Here is a 21,555-nt window from a genome sequence, read left to right as displayed (position 1 = left end):
TAATTGCATGCACTTTGGCTCAATCTGACATTTTCAAAACTACAGATGCTTATTAGCTTTTCTTAGCTAAAATAAAAATGTGTATTATAGTAATTATCAGTTCCTGGCATTGTCTGTGAAACATTGTAATGAGAGAGACCTTTAGCCCACCATAAACAAGCACAATCAGGTCTGGTTTGGTTATTAGTAATGGTCCCACAAATGCTGCCACTGTCAGAATTAATGGCCATGCTGCTAATTATTAATAATCTCATGTTTCTGTGGGTTCTTTTTAGCCCAAAGCTTTAGGTCAAAAGCAGAAATTATTTAATTCTCTACTACCACAGCAAAGCCACAAATGAAGTCATGGCCTTGATTCCTTTATGGCATCCAGTAGGCACAGATCCTACCCCACACAGATAAATAACTCTGGAAGGTGATGCAGCAGGTCAGTGGCAGACCCAGGAACAGCAAGACTTGCCTAATGGTCATTTCAATGCCCTACCATACATCCATGGCACCTCAAACAGAAGGTATAAAAATGTGCTCAGAAATCACTGAGAACTACCCACTCCTTGCAGAAGCCTCTTCCAAGCACTCAGAGCTCAAACACAGAGAGCGTAAACAAGGCAAGTACAATACAGCGGGTTACCATGATCCTAAACCTTGGCTATGCCACTCTTTATTAATCTCTCTTTTTTTGCAATGAAACACTGTATGTGTTTTGATAAGTGTTGTTTGTGACGCAGTTCACAATGGAATGAAGCAGCTGCTTCAACAGCACACGCTTTATTAGAGACAATATCGTGAAGCGTTATAATACCTCTAGTGTTTTCTCCGGGTGCCTCCTCTTGTATTGAGGATTACAAATGCTCAAATTAAAATAAAATAAAATAAAATAAAATAAAATAATAATAATAATAATAATAATAATAGGTTAATATAGAACAGACAGAGGAACTGAGGAGCTGTACCAGTAAAGTGCTTTTGTTCAGGATGCCTAGCAGAAAGACCAGTAACAGTAGAAATCTTTGGTTCACTATAAACCATCTATGTCTCTATGGCAACATCACTGTTGATTTCTACAGCTTCCCTACCAATAAAGTGAGAGATGTTTGGTCTTTTAAATATTACCTTTCTATTCTGGCACCTAAAGGAAATAGGAAAAAGCAAAGCAAAACCAAACCATATTTAACACAGATTATCCAGAAACATGAGGAGGGATTTAGCAATAAATGACAAACAAATAAAGATAGGATTCTACAGTCACATGAAACATAATCCCATGAGCAATCTGTGCAAATCTCAGAGCTGTGTATGCAATAAACTTGTCTTGGGACAATCAGTCTCTTATACAAGAGGTCAAGCACTATTTAAAGCGGATCCCAACATCCTCTTTCCTCTCTGCTCAAGGCTCCTTGTGTTCCTCTGGAATACAAGATAACCCAACCTGTCTGTCCAGAGAGGAGAGCAGGGAAGACAGGCAGCAGCTGACACTTGCATTTTGCAATGCCAGAGGGCATGTCACTGTGAAGCAGCTGGAGAGGAGCCATCTGAGGTTTTTGCTGGAAGATCCATCTTTAGGCGCCAGGGCAGAGAGAGATAAGGTTGCCAGCAGCCACCTGTTAGATAAGGAGGAAGAACTGACTCATGGCTTCCCAGCAGTTCCCGGCAGGAGTTTTTCCTCCTATGAGGCAGGGCTGAGGAAATGGAGAGAGAAAGAGCTGAGCAGTGCTTGCAGCCCCTATTGCTCTTAAGGTACTGGGAGGTCTTGGGAGCAACTGGGAAGAGCTATCCATGCCAGAGCCACAGAATCACAGACTGGTTGGGGTTAGAAAGGAACTCTGGAGAGCATCTAGTCCAACCCACCTGTTAAAGCAGGTACACCTAGAGCAGATTGCATAGGAATGCGTCCAGGTGGGTTTGAATGTCTCCAGAGAAGGAGCCTCCACAACATCTCTGGGCAGCCTGTTCCAGGGCTCTGGCACCCTCAAAGTAAAGACGTTTTTCCTCATATTCAGATGGAACCTCCTATGCTTCAGTCTGTGCCACCTCCCATACCACCCTACCTTCCAGCAGCAGCTGCCAACAGATGGTTTTTCTATGACCCTGGCACAAGTATAAATGTCTGTTTTGCTACTGCCAGCAGTTCATACATTTTATTTTGCCAAAGGCTGACCTTATAGATATGAGTCTTTTTTAGTCCACCTTAGCAAGAAGTGCTGCAGGACAATTGAGCTCATCTTCACAGACACAAACGTGGCATGATAGAGCCCTGCAAACCACTGCTTATACCCTTGAGCATGGACAACAGGCAATAACAGGCCTCCTGCTGCTGCCCAGATGCTGGACATGATTCTGCCTCTGCGAGAATGGGAGGTAAGCAGCAGGGACAGGGATCCTGCATAAACTCACCAAGTGACTTCAGATCTATGGCTTGGAAACTGCAGTAACATCCATAATTGCGCAGTCTGCATGGGTTTAATTTCTCCTCTGACCAAAATACCACAGTTACTTTCTTTGATAGAGACTTGCAGTTCGTTTTAATGGAAAGTAAAGAACAAATACATACTTTAAAATTAATGACTGTGGTATAACCAGAGCTGAGGTTACCAGGTATTTCCCACTACTGCTTTTGCATTTCGTGGAGCTCTGTATGTCCAAGATAGCAAGCCTGGGGAGAAATTTGCATTTGCTTTTGAGGTCTGCCTAGAGTCAAATCTACTTGAAATGCTGCAGCAGATGCTATTGACAAATACAGAAATGAAAAAGAGAGAAAAGAGAGAAAAGAGAGAAAGAGAGAAGGAGAGAAAGAGGGGGAGAAGGAGAAAGAGGGAGAGAAGGAGAGAAAGACAAGGAGGGAAGGAGAGAAAGAGGAGAGAAGGAGGAGAGAATGAGGAGAGAAGGAGGAGAGAAGAAGGAGAGAAGGAGACAGAAAGGAGGAAAGGCAAGGAGGAAAGGCAAGGAGGAAAGGGAGGAAAGGGAGGGAGGAAAGGGAGGGAGGGAGGGAGGGAGGGAGGGAGGGAGGGAGGGAGGGAGGGAGGGAGGGAGGGAGGGAGGGAGGGAGGAAGGAAGGAAGGAAGGAAGGAAGGAAGGAAGGAAGGAAGGAAGGAAGGAAGGAAGGAAGGAAGGAAGGAAGGAAGGAAGGAAGGAAGGAAGGAAGGAAGGAAGGAAGGAAGGAAGGAAGGAAGGAAGGAAGGAAGGAAGGAAGGAAGGAAGGAAGGAAGGAAGGAAGGAAGGAAGGAAGGAAGGAAGGAAGGAAGGAGAGAAAGAAGAGAAAGAAGAGAAAGAAGAGAAAGAAGAGAAAGAAGAGAAAGAAGAGAGAGAGAAAGAAACCGCCACACCTGCAATATTATAAAATGAAAGTATTAAGATACTGCTATCCTTCCTTTTGGATGTTTTAAACCTCCCTTCTCTCAAAGCAAACTCCAAACCCTTGAACAGCTGGAGAAAAACATCAGACACTTGAAATGTCACATGAAAACTGTTACTAATGAATGCAAGATACAACAAAGACTTAAAGGCACCAAACTTCACAATCAGTTTTACACCTGTAAGGATAGCCTTGGTGATAACTGGAATATTTTTTGTTTTTAAAGCCCCTGCAGCCCAGGACCAAAAAATGGAACAGCTCACAGGGCTGATCCCTAACAAACTGTCACTGCCTTAGAGCTGAGATGCACTGTCTATGAGACAATGTCTCAACTCAGCCTCTGATTTTCCATCTGCAAAGTGAAGATAATAACCTTAAACACAGTTTTAAAAGGCACAGAGACAGCAGCTCGTGGAAGAATCTATGTAACAGCAGAGTTCTACTAACAAGCACACTATGCAAATGATAAGCAATTAAAAAATATGCTCCATGGAAATCTGGTAAGAGTGCATCAGCTGAGATTCACAATATCGGCCTTTTTCACATTACCTCACACACTCCATTAGCTTTGCTTAAACTTACTGCTTGTGATGCGGACGAATATCAGAGCCCTCTTTCTCCTCTCTCCCTGGATCCACAGGTTCCCTGAGGCTTAAAAACTGCATTGATCTTTGCTGTAATCTTTGGTAAGAATTTCAACTGTTATTTTAACAAAACAAACTATGCATGTTCTCTAAATCGAAGTGCTTAAAAACTGAGAAATAACTAAAACTCTGATGGAATGTGGGAAATAAAGGTTCCCAAACACTCTACAGGTAGAAAAGTTGTGAAGGGCTTATGTTTCCACCACACAAAAATCACAGCCCATGCATCCTTTTAAAACACCTTACTGGGTTGTACCACCACACTGCTCTGTTCCCATCTGCACTGCTGCAAAACAGGCCCAGTGCCCATGTCTCATTTTCATTTTTCAGTTACATATCAGCAGTAAAGACACCAGATCTCTTCATACAGACTAATGCACAGACTCAAAATACATTTTAACTCAGTTAACTCACCCACACTGAATCTCATCATTACCAAACACATGCAATTTAATGAATATAGATAACATTTTCAAAGGCACATAAGTGAGTAAGAACCTGAACCAAAATGAGCACTTATGCACCTAAGTAGCAATTAGATTCAAATACATGCTTTTGGATTTGATCAAGATCATGTTTCAAAAAATCCTGAATTTAAAAACCTAAATTATCTGTGTGTACTTTTGAAAATTTACACTGTATCACAACCCAGTATGAGCGCAAGACGCTTTTTGGAAAAGGCTGGGTTTTGTTTTTCTTTGGGAGAAAAGAGAAAAACATTCCCTTAGAAGACGGATTTGTTTCTCCCCTCCTTCCTCTATGCTTCAATATGGGACTATTTAAAACTGTTGTTGAACCATTTTTTGATGAGATTTGAAAACAAATATTTCTTCCTGATGGTGAAAAAAGACAGTTACCACATTGTCATCAAGTTAATCAAACCTAGACAAAGCAATAAGGAACTGAAAATAACCCTCACGCGTGAGGACATAAACAAATGGTTAGTTAGTGTTTGACTATAAAAGTAATGAAATGCCAAGCACTCTATAGGAACAGTGTAATCAAGACACGCTGCCACCCTTTGGTCACAGAACAAAAGTGCACATACATCACAGCAACGTGCTGGGCATCATCCAGCATATCAGGCAAAAATCCCAGTAGAATCAACTTAATGAACTGTAGTGGGAGATTTTGCTGGACCATCCCAAGCATAAATATATTAGCCCAAATTAATGTAAAGTTTTTTTATTTCAAGGGACAAAAATCTTCTGACTCCCAAAGAGCATTTTCAAAGCTGTGATGGACACCCTAAGAACTGTCTTGTTTCTTTTCTGAAACATAAATATTCAGAGGAATGGAGAGCAGAACATATTCCTAGTTTTTGTTTTCCGATCCCCTGTGTCTTTGAAAGTCCCTTGGAAACCAGCATGAGCTGCTTTGACCCTGGGCTCAGCATCTTTTTTCTGCATTTGAGCTACTAGTTCAACAGAAATCACACGACCTGAGTACTCTGTGTGAGGTATCCCAACTCATTGCACAGTTCACTACTATTAGAGAGATGATTCAGCCTCTTAACACAGTTATTCCTGAATACTTAAAAATACATTCTCTCTGGCAGATTTTTTTAGTGCATGCATCATCATCATGCATAGTAAAGACTGCAGAAACAGAGGCTGATTTTAAACTAGCAGTATCATAGGGTGGTTTAACTCTAAATATAACTATAAAGCCAAGTTTAAAAGACATATCAGCTCCAGATCAAAGTGTTCATTATTCAGTAATCATAAAATATATTATGGGCTTCCATGCAAATAAAATCCATTATTTTTATGAGATTTGCAACTATTTCTTTTGGAAGAAGTAAGCTATAATTTTTATTAATTTCAAAAGGTGAGCTTAGAGAGTGTCAGTAGGGCCTAACTATTTCCATTGAAAGAACTAGTCCCAGCTCTCTACATCTTAATGGCTGTAGGTATCTGAGTTCAGCATACAAGAACTCACCAAGAAGAGGCAGAAGAAGAGACTCTTAGAGACATAAACTGAAGTTTGTCAATAAGCACAGCAGTTCAGATCTACAGATAGACTTCTGGTTACAATTCAAATTACTACATGTTACAGTAATGTTATGATTCCTGCAGCCCTAGAAACCCTTCTATAAAATCGAATCACTCATCTCTTTTGGAAAAGATCACACCACTTCTGAAATGCCTGTTGTCTGCCACTCAGGCCTCAACCTTTCTAAACACTGTCCTTGACACACATTTCTAGGAGGCAATAAGTCTTTCCATTAGACAAATAATGAACTGAAAATTAACACTTTCAATTACATGCAACAGCAAGTGTGACATACCAAATTACATTTTTTTTATACTAATGACTTTGATTCTCACTTTCTCAGACTCACTCTATTAATAAATTATATTTGATTTACTTAATCCTTTATTTATTCAAGCAGGAAACACAGTTTTACTGAAGCATTTCAAAATTATCACTATTTATATATGAGTGAAAAACTTTTCAAAATGTAAATCCGTCTGAATACTCAACTGCAAAACTAGTAAAGTATCATATGGCCAAATGTAGTCTTAAGCAAATGCAGAAAAGAAATAAATGTTCAGAATTCAGTCATGGAAAGATTATTCAAAGTAATTAAACCTTTTGTGAGTCTGGTCATTTTTATATGGTTAAGTGTCCTATTAAAGACAATGGGAAATTTGACTACGTAATGAACCTGTAAACATGGAGCATATGGCTCTTCATACAGAAAAGTTTTACGATGCTTCACTGAAGGGTTCAATATTTCTAACACATAACTTATTATACAAAATTTAATTTTAAAAGGACTTCTGTGATCATCATTTTATAGTCAGTGCCTTATAAAATAGATCAATATTCTGTGTTACAGAGAATTGCTGAATTTCTTATGCACATGATTAATGCATTGTTATCATCCCAGTAATTAAAAGGAGCAGGGTTACACACAATCAGCATGATACATCTTACTCAGCACCTCCTGGCAGTTGCCTGCAAAAATTAAACTCATTAATCACTGTGATGCCAAAAAAGAAAAAGCTTGGAAAAAAAATGAAGAAGCTTTATCTTATGGGAAAAAAAATCTTAAGTCAACATCTAGGAGAAAATTCCTTCTACAGTACAATATGGAAAATATTAACCTCATCTAAAATGAGAATTATGCTACCAAAATTCTTCATAATCTGTTATACCACTACACCAGATTTCACTAAGAGCCTTCACAGATATTTCCTCATATCTAAATGAATGTAGTGAAAAGGAAACCCTATAATGGAGAAAAAATGTTGTTGGAATTTTTTTTACAGCTATTGCAATTATTGACTTCAGTATCAATATTGCCACAAAGCCAACTGGGAAGTGGTTTTCTGGGGTCATTTATACAAGACCCAGTTTCTTCAGTACTCTTCCCATAAATAAAATGATTGCTTTATCAGACTAACAACATGAAAAAAAATGCAATATTTAACCAGGTTTTGTTCACAAGTTAGGTCTGCTGTATGTATTTTCTCATATACCTACCATGATCCGAAACATAGTGAAACCTGCTAAGATACTTAAGAATGTTGTGACTTGTATTTGCTACACTTTCATATTACAATGTTCTCAAGCCTGTCTCAATGGTGGCTGTAAAGTGAACTGAGCAGTTGTCACAATAAATCACAATTGTATTTGGTTTGAATCTTGCTTATTACAAAGTTACTGCTTCCTCTTTAGCTTCTGTAGGTTTCATCTAGTATTTTTCCACCAGTAGTACTTACAGTGAGCAAAATGCTTACTAACAATACTGTGACCTTCAAAGGCAAGATCCTGTCTTTCCCTCTGTTTTGTACTGCATTGAGGTCTGTACTGGTGCTTAAAAATACAGTACTGAGTGCAGCACACATATTTCTATAGGGAAAGTCATAATCAGAAGCATAAAAAAAAATCTCAGCTGTCTCCTGATTATTAATCACATGACAAAGTTAGTAACAGAACAGTCTCATTCTCAGGTTTGTTTTGTTATTGCCAAGTGTGGCCAACCAACAAAACTTTGTTTTTGTTTTTAAGCTCTGGGTTTTCCTACTAGATCTATGTTGAAGAATAAAAGAAAATGTGAATGTCCTGCTACAGTATATGTGCAAAACAGAAATCAGAAGTCTAAGCACTTGCGAAAGGGGTTTCCAATGCCATCTCGTTAAGCTCTTCCCCATGATAAGCACATGCTCCTGGCACCCTGCACAAGCAGACCACCTTCCTTGAACTTCTCCCATAGTCCTTGCCTGTTGCCTGCCTCACTTTTCCCTTTGCCTCGGGGATTTCATAGCCGAAGCTACATCAGCTCATCCTGGGCGAGCCTGCCTGCTGCCGCCGGGGACAGGAGAGACAACCCCCCCTTCTCCTCACTGTGATCTCGCCACAGCCAAGGGCAAGAGGCCGCTGCCGGCTTATCTCAGAGCTGGCCCCGGGAGGGTTCAGCACCGCAGACCGCTCCCCCTGCCACGGGACAGGTGGAGCGCAGCACAGCAGACACCATTACCGGTCTCCGACCCGGTGCAGCTCAGCACCGCGGACAGTTCCGCCCGTCCCCGCCCCGGTCGCTCCGTTTCAGCACCGCGGACAGCTACGCCGGTCCCGCTCCTTGGCCACCCTGGTTCTGCACCGCGAACAGCTCCACCGGCCCCGCTCCCAGGTCGCCCCGGTTCAGCACGGCGGACAGCTCCGCCGACCCCGCCCGCGTCCTTGCCCCTGCCCGCCCTTCGCCCCCGCTCCCCCCGCGGGCCGGCCGCCGCCTTCTCCCAACACACGCTTTGAAGGCCATTTCCACCGGCTTCGTTACGATTTTATCCTTCGGACCTGAACGACCCCCCACTGGAGACCCCCAGGCCAGCCTGCCCCAACTCTGCTGGCCAGGAGCACGTTCGAATTGCTCGACTCCATCCACTGAACTTTCCCAGACATCTTGCCCCCTTTAAAAACAATTCACACGAGGTGCTCATGTGCATTTATAAGTCACCCCAAAACCCTGTAACTAGCCATGCTTTTGGCACTCCATTGTGGAAAAAACCCAGGTAGGCACCTTTCCCTCTACAGATGGCACTGCACAACAATGCCCTCCACCCACACACAAAGCCCGAGGGGAAGAAAGAAGGAAAAAAAAAAAAAAAAAGAACAGCAAAACAAACTCTCCTTTTAGTAGCTAATATAATTCTTCATTCTTTTGGAGCCTGTCAGCACAAATAACTTGCACACGCTAAACTGCGTCCTTTGCTTCCCAGCTTAGCGCTTCTGGTGATCAGAGAAGCGGCTCCAGACATCTGCCATCTCCAAATCCAAGGAAAGCGAAATTAAAACAGTCAGATAAAGAGGGAGATGTGCCTGAGTCCAGACCCGCCGGCGACACTCCGCCGGCCCGCAGCGACATCTAGAGCCCAGCACAGCGCCGAGAAGGGCCCCATGTCCCCACCACGCCGGGGAAAGGCCACGGGTGGGTGGGAGAGACCAGGCACGGGGATGGGTCCCCTCTCACATTTGGCCAGGGCCAAGAAGTAGCAGCACCAAGACCGTTGCGGGTCACAGCAAAGAGTTAATTCAGCGTCCTGTCACCGTTTGGTCCCCAGGGGCTATCAGAGTAGCAGCCACCTCAGGGAGGTTTAGGTCAATTTAAAAAAAGTGCACTTGCTCTTATCGACTGCGAAACTCTCTACAAAGGTACAGGAAAAAGGATGACACATTAAAACACAACCCGAGGAAGTTTCCCTGTGAACAAAACTCTCTCCTCTGAGTGAGACTGACCTGCTGTCTCAGCTTGAAGCAGTACTTTTCCTGGGAAGGCTCCTGGAGCCAGAGCTGATCCCTGCTGCAAATCTAGCATGTCCCACCCGGGCAAGAAGTATTTGTAACAGACACAAACATTATTCCCAACTGCAGCCATTTGCTTCCCCTTGTGTGCACTTCCACAGAAGCAAAACACCCTCAATTCCCTTTGCAAACCTAGCACCACACAGGCTACACCAGCAATGGGGACCCATGCTTCCTTCTCTTCCTGACTTTCTAAACCCTCTCTTCTCCCCCTCTCTCCCAAAGAACTAGGCACGATCGATCCAAACCAGTTTAACTCCATCAGGCACAGCAGCGAGCCCTGGGTGAGTCACTCGTTACTAAGGCAATATGCAGATGCACCCTTTGAAGTCGCTACTCTCGGAGGCAGATCGGAAGGTGTGCGGCCGAAGTTTGCGACTTTCCCGCGGGGGCTCGCCCGGGGGCGGTGGAGGGGGAAGAGCGAGAGAACCCCAGAAACGGTTGCTCAGGGGTTAAAAAGTTTCCTCGCTGCCAGATTGGGGTGAGGCTGACGGGAAAGCAAGGAGGGAGGGACGAGGTGAAGACTTTTGCCCCGGGGGAGAGTTAAAAGGTAAAACATGGAATAACAACTTTAAAAAAAAAAAGAGGGGGGGGGGGGTGGAAGCTCTGTCTCCTCGCTTGGAGGGAGGCGACTGGAGATTGCACTTGGTTTCCAAACGCGCTTATCCCGCGCCGTTCAGCCCAGCTCCGCGGCGGCGGAGAGTCGCGCAAGGAGGCAGGTAACGCGGAGAGGTGCGGGGGCAGCGCGGGGGCGAGGGAGCCCCGGCTCCATTCCGTACTATCCCTGGCACCTCGGGGAAGAAGAAAACCGCAAAGACCCACTTGGAAGAAACCGCCGCCAGCTCAGCGGGGCACATGGGCACCCGGCAGGACAGGGTGGGACGGGGGGAAAAAGGGGGATACACCCAAAACCCAACCCAACGCGAACGACACCGGCGCTTACATCCTCCTCCTCGCAGTCACTTCGTGGCTGGTATTGGAAGCGGGGCCGGCTGCTTTCCTGTTGCAATGGACGCGAGGTCTTGCCGGCAGCGCCGTCCTCCTCACTGCTCTGGGCGCCCAGGAGGTGACTCGCTTCGGGGGGAACGGGGAAGGAGCGGGAGGTGTTGATCTTCCCGCTGAACCGCTGGTACAGTGAAGCCATGAAGTCAATCCGCGGGAAACGAGGGGGAGGGAGGGAAAGAGAAGCGCTTCTTCTTCTCTTTAATTTTTTTTCCCCTCTCCCCCTCCTCTCTTCTTTTTTGGCTACAGCATGCTACACGCGAGCAAGGTTCAGTCCCACATCAGTGGAAGGGAAAGAGAGAGCTCCTGCTCCCCGGTCCTCTGCACCGGCACCCGGAGAGAAGCGGGTGGAGGGGGATCGAGAGAGCAGGGAGGGGGCGAGTGGTGGGGTGGGAGAGAAGATAAAATAAATAAATAATGAAAAGCAATCGAGTCGTAACACCACAGACCCCGGGAATGCTGCACCATCCAGTGTTGGGAAAGAGAAAAAAAAAAAAAATAAAAAAAAAGAAACAGCAAAACACTCCACGGAGACGTACCCCCGATAATGGCGCCTGAGTGGATCAGCATTAAATGTGCTTGGGGGGTGTGCGTGTGTGTTTGCAAAAGCAAGAGGAAAAAAAAAAAAAAATATAAAATGGAAGGGGGGGCTGGCTCAATCGCTGGCTGTCAGCGGCTCCCCAGGCAGAGGTGGCAGAGCAGTCGCCTCCGAGGTCGCATACCAACAGTGTGCACAAGCGAGAGGCAGAGTGACAGAGTGTGTGAGACGGAGTGGAAGAGGCTGGGAAGCCTCATTCAAAGCACGTTGCTCTTCTGGGGAGGGAGGGCTCTTCTACAATCATCTCCTTTTCGGCATCTTCTTTTTCTTCTTATTATTTTTTTTTTTTTTTTCCCGGGGAAACAACTCAAAAAAAAAAAAAAAAGGCAGCAGACACCTGATCGCCAGCCGTGAGAGAGAAAAAGAGGTGGGGAAGGGAAAGGCGAGGCGGGGAGGAAGGAGGCGGGACCGGCCGCTGGAGGGGCGTCGGGCGGCCGGTGTGGCCGGAGCGACTCGGCCCCGGGGAAGGGGCACGGGGAGGTGGGGTGAAGCTGCCCCGCTGCCCTGCCCTGCCCCAGCTCTGCCGCGGCGAGCTGGCAAGTGCCTGGTGCCCGTCCCCTCCACCCCGTCCTCCTCCTTCCCCCGCCTCTCCACGGCTGAGGAGGGGAGGGAGAGGGGGGAGGTTGCGGGTTTTTGGAGGTTGTTGTTGTCGCTTTTTCAAAGAATCCGGTAAATTGTGTCTCTTACTATTTTTGTATTAATTCATTTTTTGCTGCATTAAAACGTGCTTCAGCGCCCCTCTGTGGAATCCGCCCGAAGTGGCTCCCGGCACCGCCGGCCGGGGATAAACAAGCGCGGTCCCGGTGCCGGGAACGGTCGGGCCAGGGTCAGATCCGGACGGGGAGCGCCCCGGGGATCGCCCGCTGCCGCGGTCCTTAAGCCGCCTCTAAGCGGCCCCTGAGCGGGGAAGCCGGGCCACGTTCTTTCGGCTCGGAGAACCGCGGCCGGTAATTAAGCTCCCGGAGGAGAAAATGGGAATGTGCTCCGGTAGGCACCGGGGGGTGTCCAGCCGCTCCCAGCACGGCTGCATCGGGACACAGGGTGACAATTCCTGTTGCTCCAGCATCAGGCTCCCAGGTTTCCATAGCAACAGATGCTTAGGTTTAAAGGAAAGTGGTAGAGTTGCTGTCCCCTCTTCTCCTTCCCGAAATCCTCCTCTTTGACCTTTAAGTTTGCCAGAGACATTGGGATTACCAGGCGTCCTCTTATGGGAAAAACACAGAGCATAAACCAGAGTTTGCCCATGCCCACTGAGAGACTTGCTGCTGAAGAGCTCACAAACTTGATTATACTTTAACAAGTGGATTTGATGGGCTGAGATGTTTCTAAACATGGCTCTTACTTAAGGCTTTAGCTGTTAAAAAATGCTATCTTTGATATAAGTAATTTCATCAGTCTTAAAAAAAAACAACCAAAGAAAACCCCAAAACACACACAAAAAAAACACACAACCAAAAAAAAACCTCAGTAGATCATGCATACAATATTCTAAAGTGTAACTATCCCCCTCCTATGATTTCAACAACTGCCTGATCAAAAATCTCTTTACATCTTAATAGTTTTCATCTTCTGCTTTTTATTTGCATCTTCAAAGTCAGGGATGAAAAGTCTTAACATTTAGATGAAAAGGGAACCTTATCTCATCAAAAGAGAAAACAAAAACAAACGCTCTGCATCCTTCCTGACAGAACTTGAAAGAAAGAATCATTTTGATCTTCACAACTGAGATCCTGACATTTAATTAAAAAATGAGATGAGCACACAATGCTCTGAAGCAAAGGTCTACCTTCTAAATCATAGCAACGTACATCATAACAGCAGTAACTCTCCAGAAGCCACTTGGACCCCCCTATAAGTTATGTTTTGGACGCCAATTGACTACACACTACCAAAAATCTGGACAGTTAGCTCAGCTAAATTCCATCTTGAATGGCATTAACAGTGACTTTATGACTACATGGAATTGGTGACAACTAGCACTGAAAAGAAAAAAAAAAAAAAAAAGAAACAAGAGAATCAAATTAAAAGAAATAATACATTTTTAACTTCTAAGGAAAACTAGGACACAAAGGAATAATCAAAAAAAAGCCACAAAAAAGCAAGACAAAACCAGCAGGCAGAAAAAACACCAAAGATTAAATGTCTGAATTAAAAAGTCTCAAAGAAAGTACAGAAAAAAGAAAACATTTTGTTTAATAGCTCACTTCTAAACTGAAAGAGCCACTAAGGACCAATTCAGTTCCAAGTACATGCAGTTTGTAGTTTTAATTCTTAAGAACCAAGATTTCACATAATCAAGTTTGTCTAGTCATGCACGCACATATTGTGCAGGTATGTGTGTACACGATTCATGGAAAAGTCATATTAAGGGAACATAACACTGTTACGTGAAATACTCCAGAAGGAAAGTCTCGTCATGCTCTGGGTATTGTGGTGGGTGAAAGAAGATGGTTTGCACCAGTTGGGAAGTGCAAGACACATTTCCGTAGCCCTGCTACAGCAGGAGTGACCTTGTGTAGAAGGGCTGCAGAGGCAGCTGGAAGCAGAAATATCTTGAATTACCCCCCGCACTAAGATTCATCAGAACCAGTCTGTTGAGGCTGTTATTGAAAGCAGGAGGATTTTTCTGAGTCATAGGGGATCTGGATGATTTCATTAGGGACTCTGGAGAGCACTTCAGTTCTGACAGTGCACCAGTTACCTCGGGATGTAGCTTGTCCCCCACAATCATGTATTGTGATAGTCCTGTTTGTCTCTCAGGAAGCATTAAGGAAGTTTATTTTCCCCAGTTTTACTGGTGCACAGACTCAAGCATGGATTCCAGAAGCTCCTGAGTCACAGCTCAGTGCTGGAAGTCCTCTACTCTCCACTTGCAATTCCATGGTTAATTTGTTGTTCACCTGTGCATGACTTGGAGCCCAGAGTCCTGCACAATGTCCCGGTTACATGATCAGATATTGTCATACAGTGTGAACATCAACAGGGCATGGAAAACAGGACGGAGACAAAAAAGAAGCACAGGAATCATTGAGACAGGATAGTAAAATGGTAATAAACAAACACTGTATCACTAACCAGGGTTTCATTACAAAAAAAACCCACAAACAACCTTTTCTGCCTACGGCAAGATTTGAGGAGAGGAAAGCAACTCGCATTATGAAATATGTTAGAAGAGGCAAAATATTTCATAAGTACAAACATAAGAATCATGTGATTTAAACATACATCTTGTAATAAAGATCCTTTCCCCACATCCTGCAAACAGATCCCAAGATAAAAATCAAGGCATTTCAAAACAAACAGTGTTCTCAAGCGTCTCGCAGTTGTATATTTAATTCAGTATCCAAAGTTTTGCAAGGAGGTTTGATTCCTAACTAGTGACATTTCCATCAAAATAAAGTGTGTTAGCTTAAGATATTTTCCCTGCAGCAGCAAAGTAATTATGCTCTACTGACTTTTTAAAGCATAGAGATAAAAATGACACTTGGTTTTTCCACATTGTACAAATAAACAGCGTTGCCACATTTCAGCACTATTAGTGTAACACTCTCAAAAGCAGGTCAAACCCAATCCCTACTGTCTGAAAACTATACATAAAAGATTTCTTTTTGGGTAAGCTTTCTCATCATAACACTGGCAAAAAACAATCCAGCAATATTTCTCTTCGATATATTTTTAAAAAATATTACTTCTGTCTGTCAGAGAACTCAAGCATTGTTATTCATGTTCCATTCTTCTGTTCTGACTAAGCAATTTATGTTTGCTTAAACTTTGAACTTGTCATCTAAATAATATGTAGTGTGTTGCAGACAGAGCTAAGCATGTTTCTAACTTTCATGTGGTGGTAGTTATAAGCATTTTATTAGTGAAAAAATTTAAACAGAAATATTTTTTCAATAGTTCAAACACAGTTTTTATTACTTAAAATATTATATTTTCTATTTCCAAACAACTTTTAAAGGAATTTTAAAATTTCCTGATTATCATTCGATATCACTGCAGAAAACCCCAAATTAACATTTGCTCTTAAAATGACTATATTTGTTGATACCATCTCTCTGAGGTTGTTTGTATGTTTGTTTGTTTGTTTTAAATAGCAACTCTCCAGACACTAAAGAAACAAAGACACACTATTTTAATTCCTATTACTGCTGTTAGCCAAGAGAAAACATGCAGCTTCTGAATCTCTAATGGCCTCAGGCTTATACCATACATACATCTGCTGTCTGGTGTCATCTGAAAACCCAACCAAACCAAAACAGAACAGAAATTCTCTTTCCTATGTCAAATGCACCAATTCAGCAGTCCCTGAGGATACACTTGATCATGGATTTTGATCTAATGTGTGTGCTGAGGGGAGCATACAATTGTGTCAAGATAAGTGACACTGGGGCTGATGAAGACTGAGAGGTTTTATATACTGTGGATTTATATACCAATCTGTTCATTTCCTTAGGTCATTATTTGTGCTCACAGCATCTCAGAGTAAATTTTGTAGAAATGCAGCATTGGACAGTGAGTGAGCTTGGGACATAGAGAGGCATATTTTTCTCTGGCATCACACAGATCATTAAAAAAAATACTCCTGAAGGCCTTATAACGATTCAAAAATCCCAAACCAAGCCCAAACCCAAACTCCTGAACAAACAAACAAGCTAGCTTTCCAGGCTGAACTAAGAGAAACATTGTAAAAAAAAATGTTTTCTGGGCCCTGTAAGAATAATTCAATCTTCCACGAGTGGTTGAATGAAGGCCCTTTATGGGGAAAAGAAAACACTGGTACACAAATACTGGGAACGGCAGGCAAGATGGCTTTCCAGGATACAAGATATTGGGCAAAAAGAAAGTAGGCTGGAAGAAAAGGCTGCTGAGGGGAAGAGATGGAATGAGGGGGAGGACTGAAGAAAAACTAAAGCCCATGGAAGAAGCAGAGACACAGTGAAGTAACAGGAGGGTTGAGAGAGAAAGGAGATGAAGGCAAATAAAATCAAAAATGCAGAGAAGAAATGAAACAAAATTGGATGAGATGGGAAGCACCAGGATACTAGGAGAGTAGGGAGACAGGCTGGAGTGGTAGGAGGTTAATTGGAGCCACACAATGGGAGGATACTCAAAGCCAGGGAGATCAGCAGCTCCAGAAGGCATTTCCAACACTTAGTTGCTAAGTTCACTCAGTGGTCAGTAGGAAGGTGATTTTATCCACCAGGAGTCTTAATACGCACCTAGGCCTAATGAAATTAAATCAAGAACACGTAGCTGAATATCAGCAAATACTTCCCAGCAGCAGGAGCAGGACTATTTCCAGAGGAAATGGGTGAAAGTCCTGACAACAAGGATGTTTATAAATAGCCTGCAAGAGGCACTCGAAAATGTGCTGTAAGGAATAATCCTGCCAACTGGCAAAAGGATAGACCACAAGACCAGCAGGGTCTTTCCCATATGATTTTGTATGATTTTGCAACTGGTGCAGGGGTTATGAAAGGCAGAAAAAAACCCAACCAACCAACCAACCAAAAAAAAAAACCGAAAGCAAAAACAATACATCACACAGAAGAGAGCACTGAGGAAAAACGGCTGTGCAAGTTTGCTGCTAGAAAAGGTGACTGCAAAGCCTAAGTAAAAGAATGTACAGATGCACATGTGTTTGAACAGCTGCACACCACACTGGGGTCCTGGCCTACCACTGTACCTAGTATTGCAATATATGAAAATAGGAATTTGCACTGAAGAGTGACTTTCTAGCCTTAATTAATATTCTGTCTTTGGAAGCTTTATCTGAGAGAAGTTAGGACGGGATCCCAATTCCATGTCTTAAAGACAAGCCAGGAAGTTGAGCATTAAAGTTACAGATAAACACATTTTTCTTTGGATGCCAAGAGCTGTTGGCAACCATGCAAGGCTCAGCCAGTGTTGCTGAACTGGTCTCCACTACACATATTCTTCTCTGCTTTGCAACTTGCCAGTATTTGATGTCAAAGTCTGATATGCCATAACAACCACAACCAGTTTGCCTGATTAATATATCTGCTGAGGGGGTTTTCAGTAAGAAAATGATTTTTTTTTTTTCTTCAGAAAGGTAAATGAGGCTGTTGCAGGTCTACCAAAAGAGTAACTATCTTGCAAAAGGATCCACTGGCACTTCAGTCAGCTACTTCAGGTGAATTCTGTCTTGAGGCAAGAGATTATGCTCAGCTTCATATGTGAAATGGATGCACAAGGTTCCTGCTCCATCTTAAGTGTCTGAGCCACATCTGCATATCCTCAGCTGCTCATGTTGGAGAATCTGATGTGATTCCTTTCTAATTCAGCACTATAAAATTAGTAGCACGCACAAGCAGCATACCTTGGAGAAATTCTGAATTTCCACTTGCCAAGAGGAACTTGTGCATGCAGAATGTTAGAGAAACAGAAGGGATTTAACCAGTCAGCATTTCAAATGCATGCCACACATTTCAAAGGGAGCAGACAAGACAAAATACTTTCATTTAAAGTCTTCTTTATAATACAGAGATTTTCTTTAAACAGATCTATGACTCTTTGGACTAGCTGTCACTAAATTGACAGCTTTCTTGTTGTTTGGAAGAGAACTAAAACCTAGATCTAATAAAAGGCCCAAGGGATGAAATGACACAATTTTAGATTTTTGGAACCCCAGAGCTGAAAGAAGACCCTAGAGAAATAGATGAATATGCAGAGGAAAAAAGCATATATCAAGAGATGGACATCTCAGAAAGGTTAGCTACCATTAGACTAACAAAATATCTTTCTACTCTGTTCTCTTTCTGACCTTTCCAGACATACACTTCTTCCTCCAGTTTGACACAGCTACAGCAGGTTCAAATATTCTTCTCTTGCAGTGTCTTACAAAGAAAAAAGCAATGATGGAGGTTTGTAAAAAGACCCACCCTATGAGAGAGCATGTTGTATACTCTCTAGGAATAAATACTGAGCCAGGGATCTCAAAGGCTGCAGGCACAATTCGGTCTGGTTTCTGTTTCCCATCAGGATTAAAAACATAAGTGAGGAGCTGTCATGAACTGTTTTCTCAAGGCAGTTTTGAATGTATGGAACTGCCACTATAGGTACTTCAGAAAGTTTTCAGACTGAACAGAGAAGCATCTAATAAGTTCCAGTCATCAGGAGTTAAGTGGTTTATAAGCAGGGACTTGATGAAATACAGTCCTAGTTTAGCTGCCTGAAGTCCCCTGAAATCACCTAAAAGTAAATAAATCCTTTTGGGATTTGGCACTAATTTCGATTGGTAGATGTTTGTGCCAGTTCGCTATTAGTGCTGGTGCATGTTCTTTTCCGCCCATTTGTCTTTATAAATTGATTAGGAAAAAAAGCTTATTTGTTCACTTACTGTTTTCTAAGTACAAATTGCCCCATTCGTCCAATTCACCTGTCTTAGTAACATAAAGTCTAAAATGACTGAGGCTCTTGGAAGCTATTTTAAAGGTTTGTTAATGCTTTCTGTCAACTACCATTATGTAACAGCAAATATACAGGATTATAAATGGCTGTCCAAACAGTGTATTCATTTTTCAAGAGGCAGGAGACACAAGGACAAGAATGGAATACTGATAAGAGATTAATAAATTATGTCCTTACTGACTTAACAGAGGTTTATGAGCACAGTTATTTAGGATCAACAAACAAGCCAACCAAAGAGAGATTTTCATTTTAAATACTTCTTAGGAGATGCCTTTATTTAACTCATCAACATATCTGCTTCCTTTTAACCTTACTGCAATCTTTAAAAGTGTGTCAAACAGAGTCACTAAGGTCAGCTTTGCAAAGGTATTTAGCAAAGTGAGGTACTGGAATACACACTAAAATGATCAAAATCAGATCAGTGATGGCACAATCAATGTGAGCTTCTTACTTGGAAAATTCCAGTGAATATTCACATGCATCTTTACGTATTCACTGAATGTACCTAAATTTAGGGGCATTTGATCTCTAGTTGCTAGTTAAGCTGATATAGATCTTATCTGGCTTGCTAAGTAATATCTTTAAAAAATAAATAATCCCAAAGCTTTGTGAAACAAGACATGCGCATTTCTAGTCCCTCCTGACTTAGACGTAGATCTATATGTATATGTATATGTATATTTATTTGCACGTCAAACAATCATTAAAGCATGCCAAGTGAACCGAACTAAAGAAAGTGTGCAAACTAACTTTAGGGATGTTTAATAATTTCATCGCAAAGATAAAAGCAGTCCAGGACTCTGCTGGGCAAGAAAACACAAGCTGCTTCACCACGATGTGAATATGACTGTGACAAAGGCAATCCTGTGAAATTTTGACTGCAACTGATAATTTCAGACCTCTAAAAGAAGTCTAATTTGCTCTTCCAGAGAAAAATAATAAAATTCCCTCCAAGTTATGCAAGCATGCAGGAGTATTCAGATCTTCTTGTTCCTCTCCACAAAGCAGGCAAGTAGCAACCAAGCAGCTAAAAATGTCACAACAGGGCTCCAACAAACAACCTTGGAGTCCATCACAGTTTCTGCAACAATGACATCAACAAGACTTCAGCAACACAGCCAGAGCCGCATTTTGGAAAAGCACCAACACTGAAAGCAATCATTGAAAAAATGAAGCCACTATGACTTCAGGCAGTAACAATTTCTGATGGAACACCACTTGCTCCACTAGCTGATGTCTCCCCTCCAGGAACACCATCAGCAATGAGCAGACAGAAACAGCACCACCATTTGTCTGGAATTTCAGGTTCTTGATAATCATTAAGTTGTTTCTCAGCACTACATCTTAAATGATTTCATATAAATAACCACACTAAAACCTTCTTTGATTTCATGAGACTGAGGAAAGTTTACCATTTTCCTGTGGGAATTGTTTATTCTAGCCATTATTCACCAATTTAAATGTGTCTTTGCCTATCCTGTAACCCAGTAAAACAGAATTCACTACTGATTCTGGGGATAATGAATTTATTGAAAATATCCTTTACTGATAAAAGAGTATCCGCATTCAAAGGAGCATATCCTTGTATTGGTATTGCTTGGTATTTTGGGAAGTGGATGACGCCTCAAAACCAATTAGCATGGCCTAGTTGTGTCATGTAGAAACATACAGGTCCCTCAAGATAAAGCACATGCAGTACTGACATTTGCAGCACTTTGTGACAAATGCAGAAACAACTTGTCAGAGGTGGAAACGTTTGCTAGATAACAGAGATGACATAACCAGAAAGTGGGGCAGTACCCCCAAAGAGGAGCAATGTTATGTTTTGGCTAGAACCTGAGATGTCACGTTGGACTTGCAAGAATTTAAATGACCTGGTATTTTCCTACCAAAGGCATCTGCCTCATCTTTAAACACACAAAGCTTTCGTTGTATTAAAAAGGAAACAAAGCACATGCAAGGGGCTCAAACCTTTGGAATTTGCTGGGCTTTTAAGCTTGGAATAGTGTTACTTTCAGAACACTCACCAAGTCCTATTTCTAAATAAATACACTGGCAGCAATTTCATCTTTAATCTGCTTTTTCCAGGGGGCTGCAGAGAAGCACCGCTTTATCTGTGATGTACCTGTGCATTGAGTTTCAGATCCAGGGCTGAGGGGCTCCCTGTTCTCCTGGCTCGTTCTTGGCTGGGATTCTCAAACTGAGCTCCAGCTCCCCTCTCCACCGCAGGCAATTCTCTAGCCAGGCCACCTAGTTTAAGAGACAGCAGGAGCTGCACATCCTGCCACCTCGCAAGCCCCACATGTGCCCCAAAATATTTTAAAGTAGGTTTGTGGGTCAGCTGCAGTGTGGGCTGCTGGCATACCCCAGCTTAGTACTGCAGCCATGGTGGGAGAGGTCTGATTGCACCTTTCTGCTTATTTTAGGAGCAGCCTACGGCAAGTTTACAAAGTAATCTCTCTCTTTCTCTCTTTTGTGTTACTGGTAGTGCCTTTCTGTAGAAAAAAAATAAAATAAAAAAGAAAGATACTGATATGTTCACAGTGTGATTTCTAAGCTGACAGCAGACCATTGAGAGCACAGACATATTAAATATGCTCCATCATACACAATTTTTTGTCTATTATCTAGTTCATTTTAGAAAATAGTTGTCATTTCTTTATCAGATCTCTTTGGAAACTCACTACTGTTGGACCCTGCCCTCTACTGACATG

The 21,555-nt window shown here is 42.7% G+C and overlaps 1 protein-coding gene and 1 long non-coding RNA gene across 5 annotated transcripts in view; one reads left to right on the top strand and one right to left on the bottom strand.

Annotated features, from left to right (window-relative positions):
- Positions 1 to 21,555, bottom strand: part of DPP6 (dipeptidyl peptidase like 6) — a 558,611-nt gene that overhangs the window by 400,388 nt on the left and 136,668 nt on the right. Inside the window, exon 1 of one of the 3 annotated variants that reach the window (XM_065050443.1) lies at positions 10,751 to 10,984. The exons of the other annotated variants lie outside the window; for them this stretch is intronic. Within the exon in view, the coding sequence (XP_064906515.1) occupies positions 10,751 to 10,951 (201 nt within the window). The 5' untranslated portion in view covers positions 10,952 to 10,984. Of the gene's footprint in view, positions 1 to 10,750; positions 10,985 to 21,555 lie in introns of those variants that run through there. 3 annotated transcript variants of the gene reach the window in all.
- LOC135578395 (uncharacterized) lies at positions 10,166 to 11,447 on the top strand. Of its 2 annotated transcripts, none has more exons than XR_010469925.1 (2): positions 10,166 to 10,526; positions 10,767 to 11,447. It is a non-coding gene; the product is annotated as an uncharacterized LOC135578395 (long non-coding RNA). The 2 variants fall into 2 exon arrangements; XR_010469926.1 differs by lacking the exon at positions 10,166 to 10,526 and adding an exon at positions 10,534 to 10,683.

This window comes from Columba livia, chromosome 2 (genome assembly GCF_036013475.1).
Source record: "Columba livia isolate bColLiv1 breed racing homer chromosome 2, bColLiv1.pat.W.v2, whole genome shotgun sequence".
NCBI classification, from domain to species: Eukaryota; Metazoa; Chordata; class Aves; order Columbiformes; family Columbidae; genus Columba; species Columba livia.
This window is presented reverse-complemented; position numbering and strand designations above follow the sequence as displayed.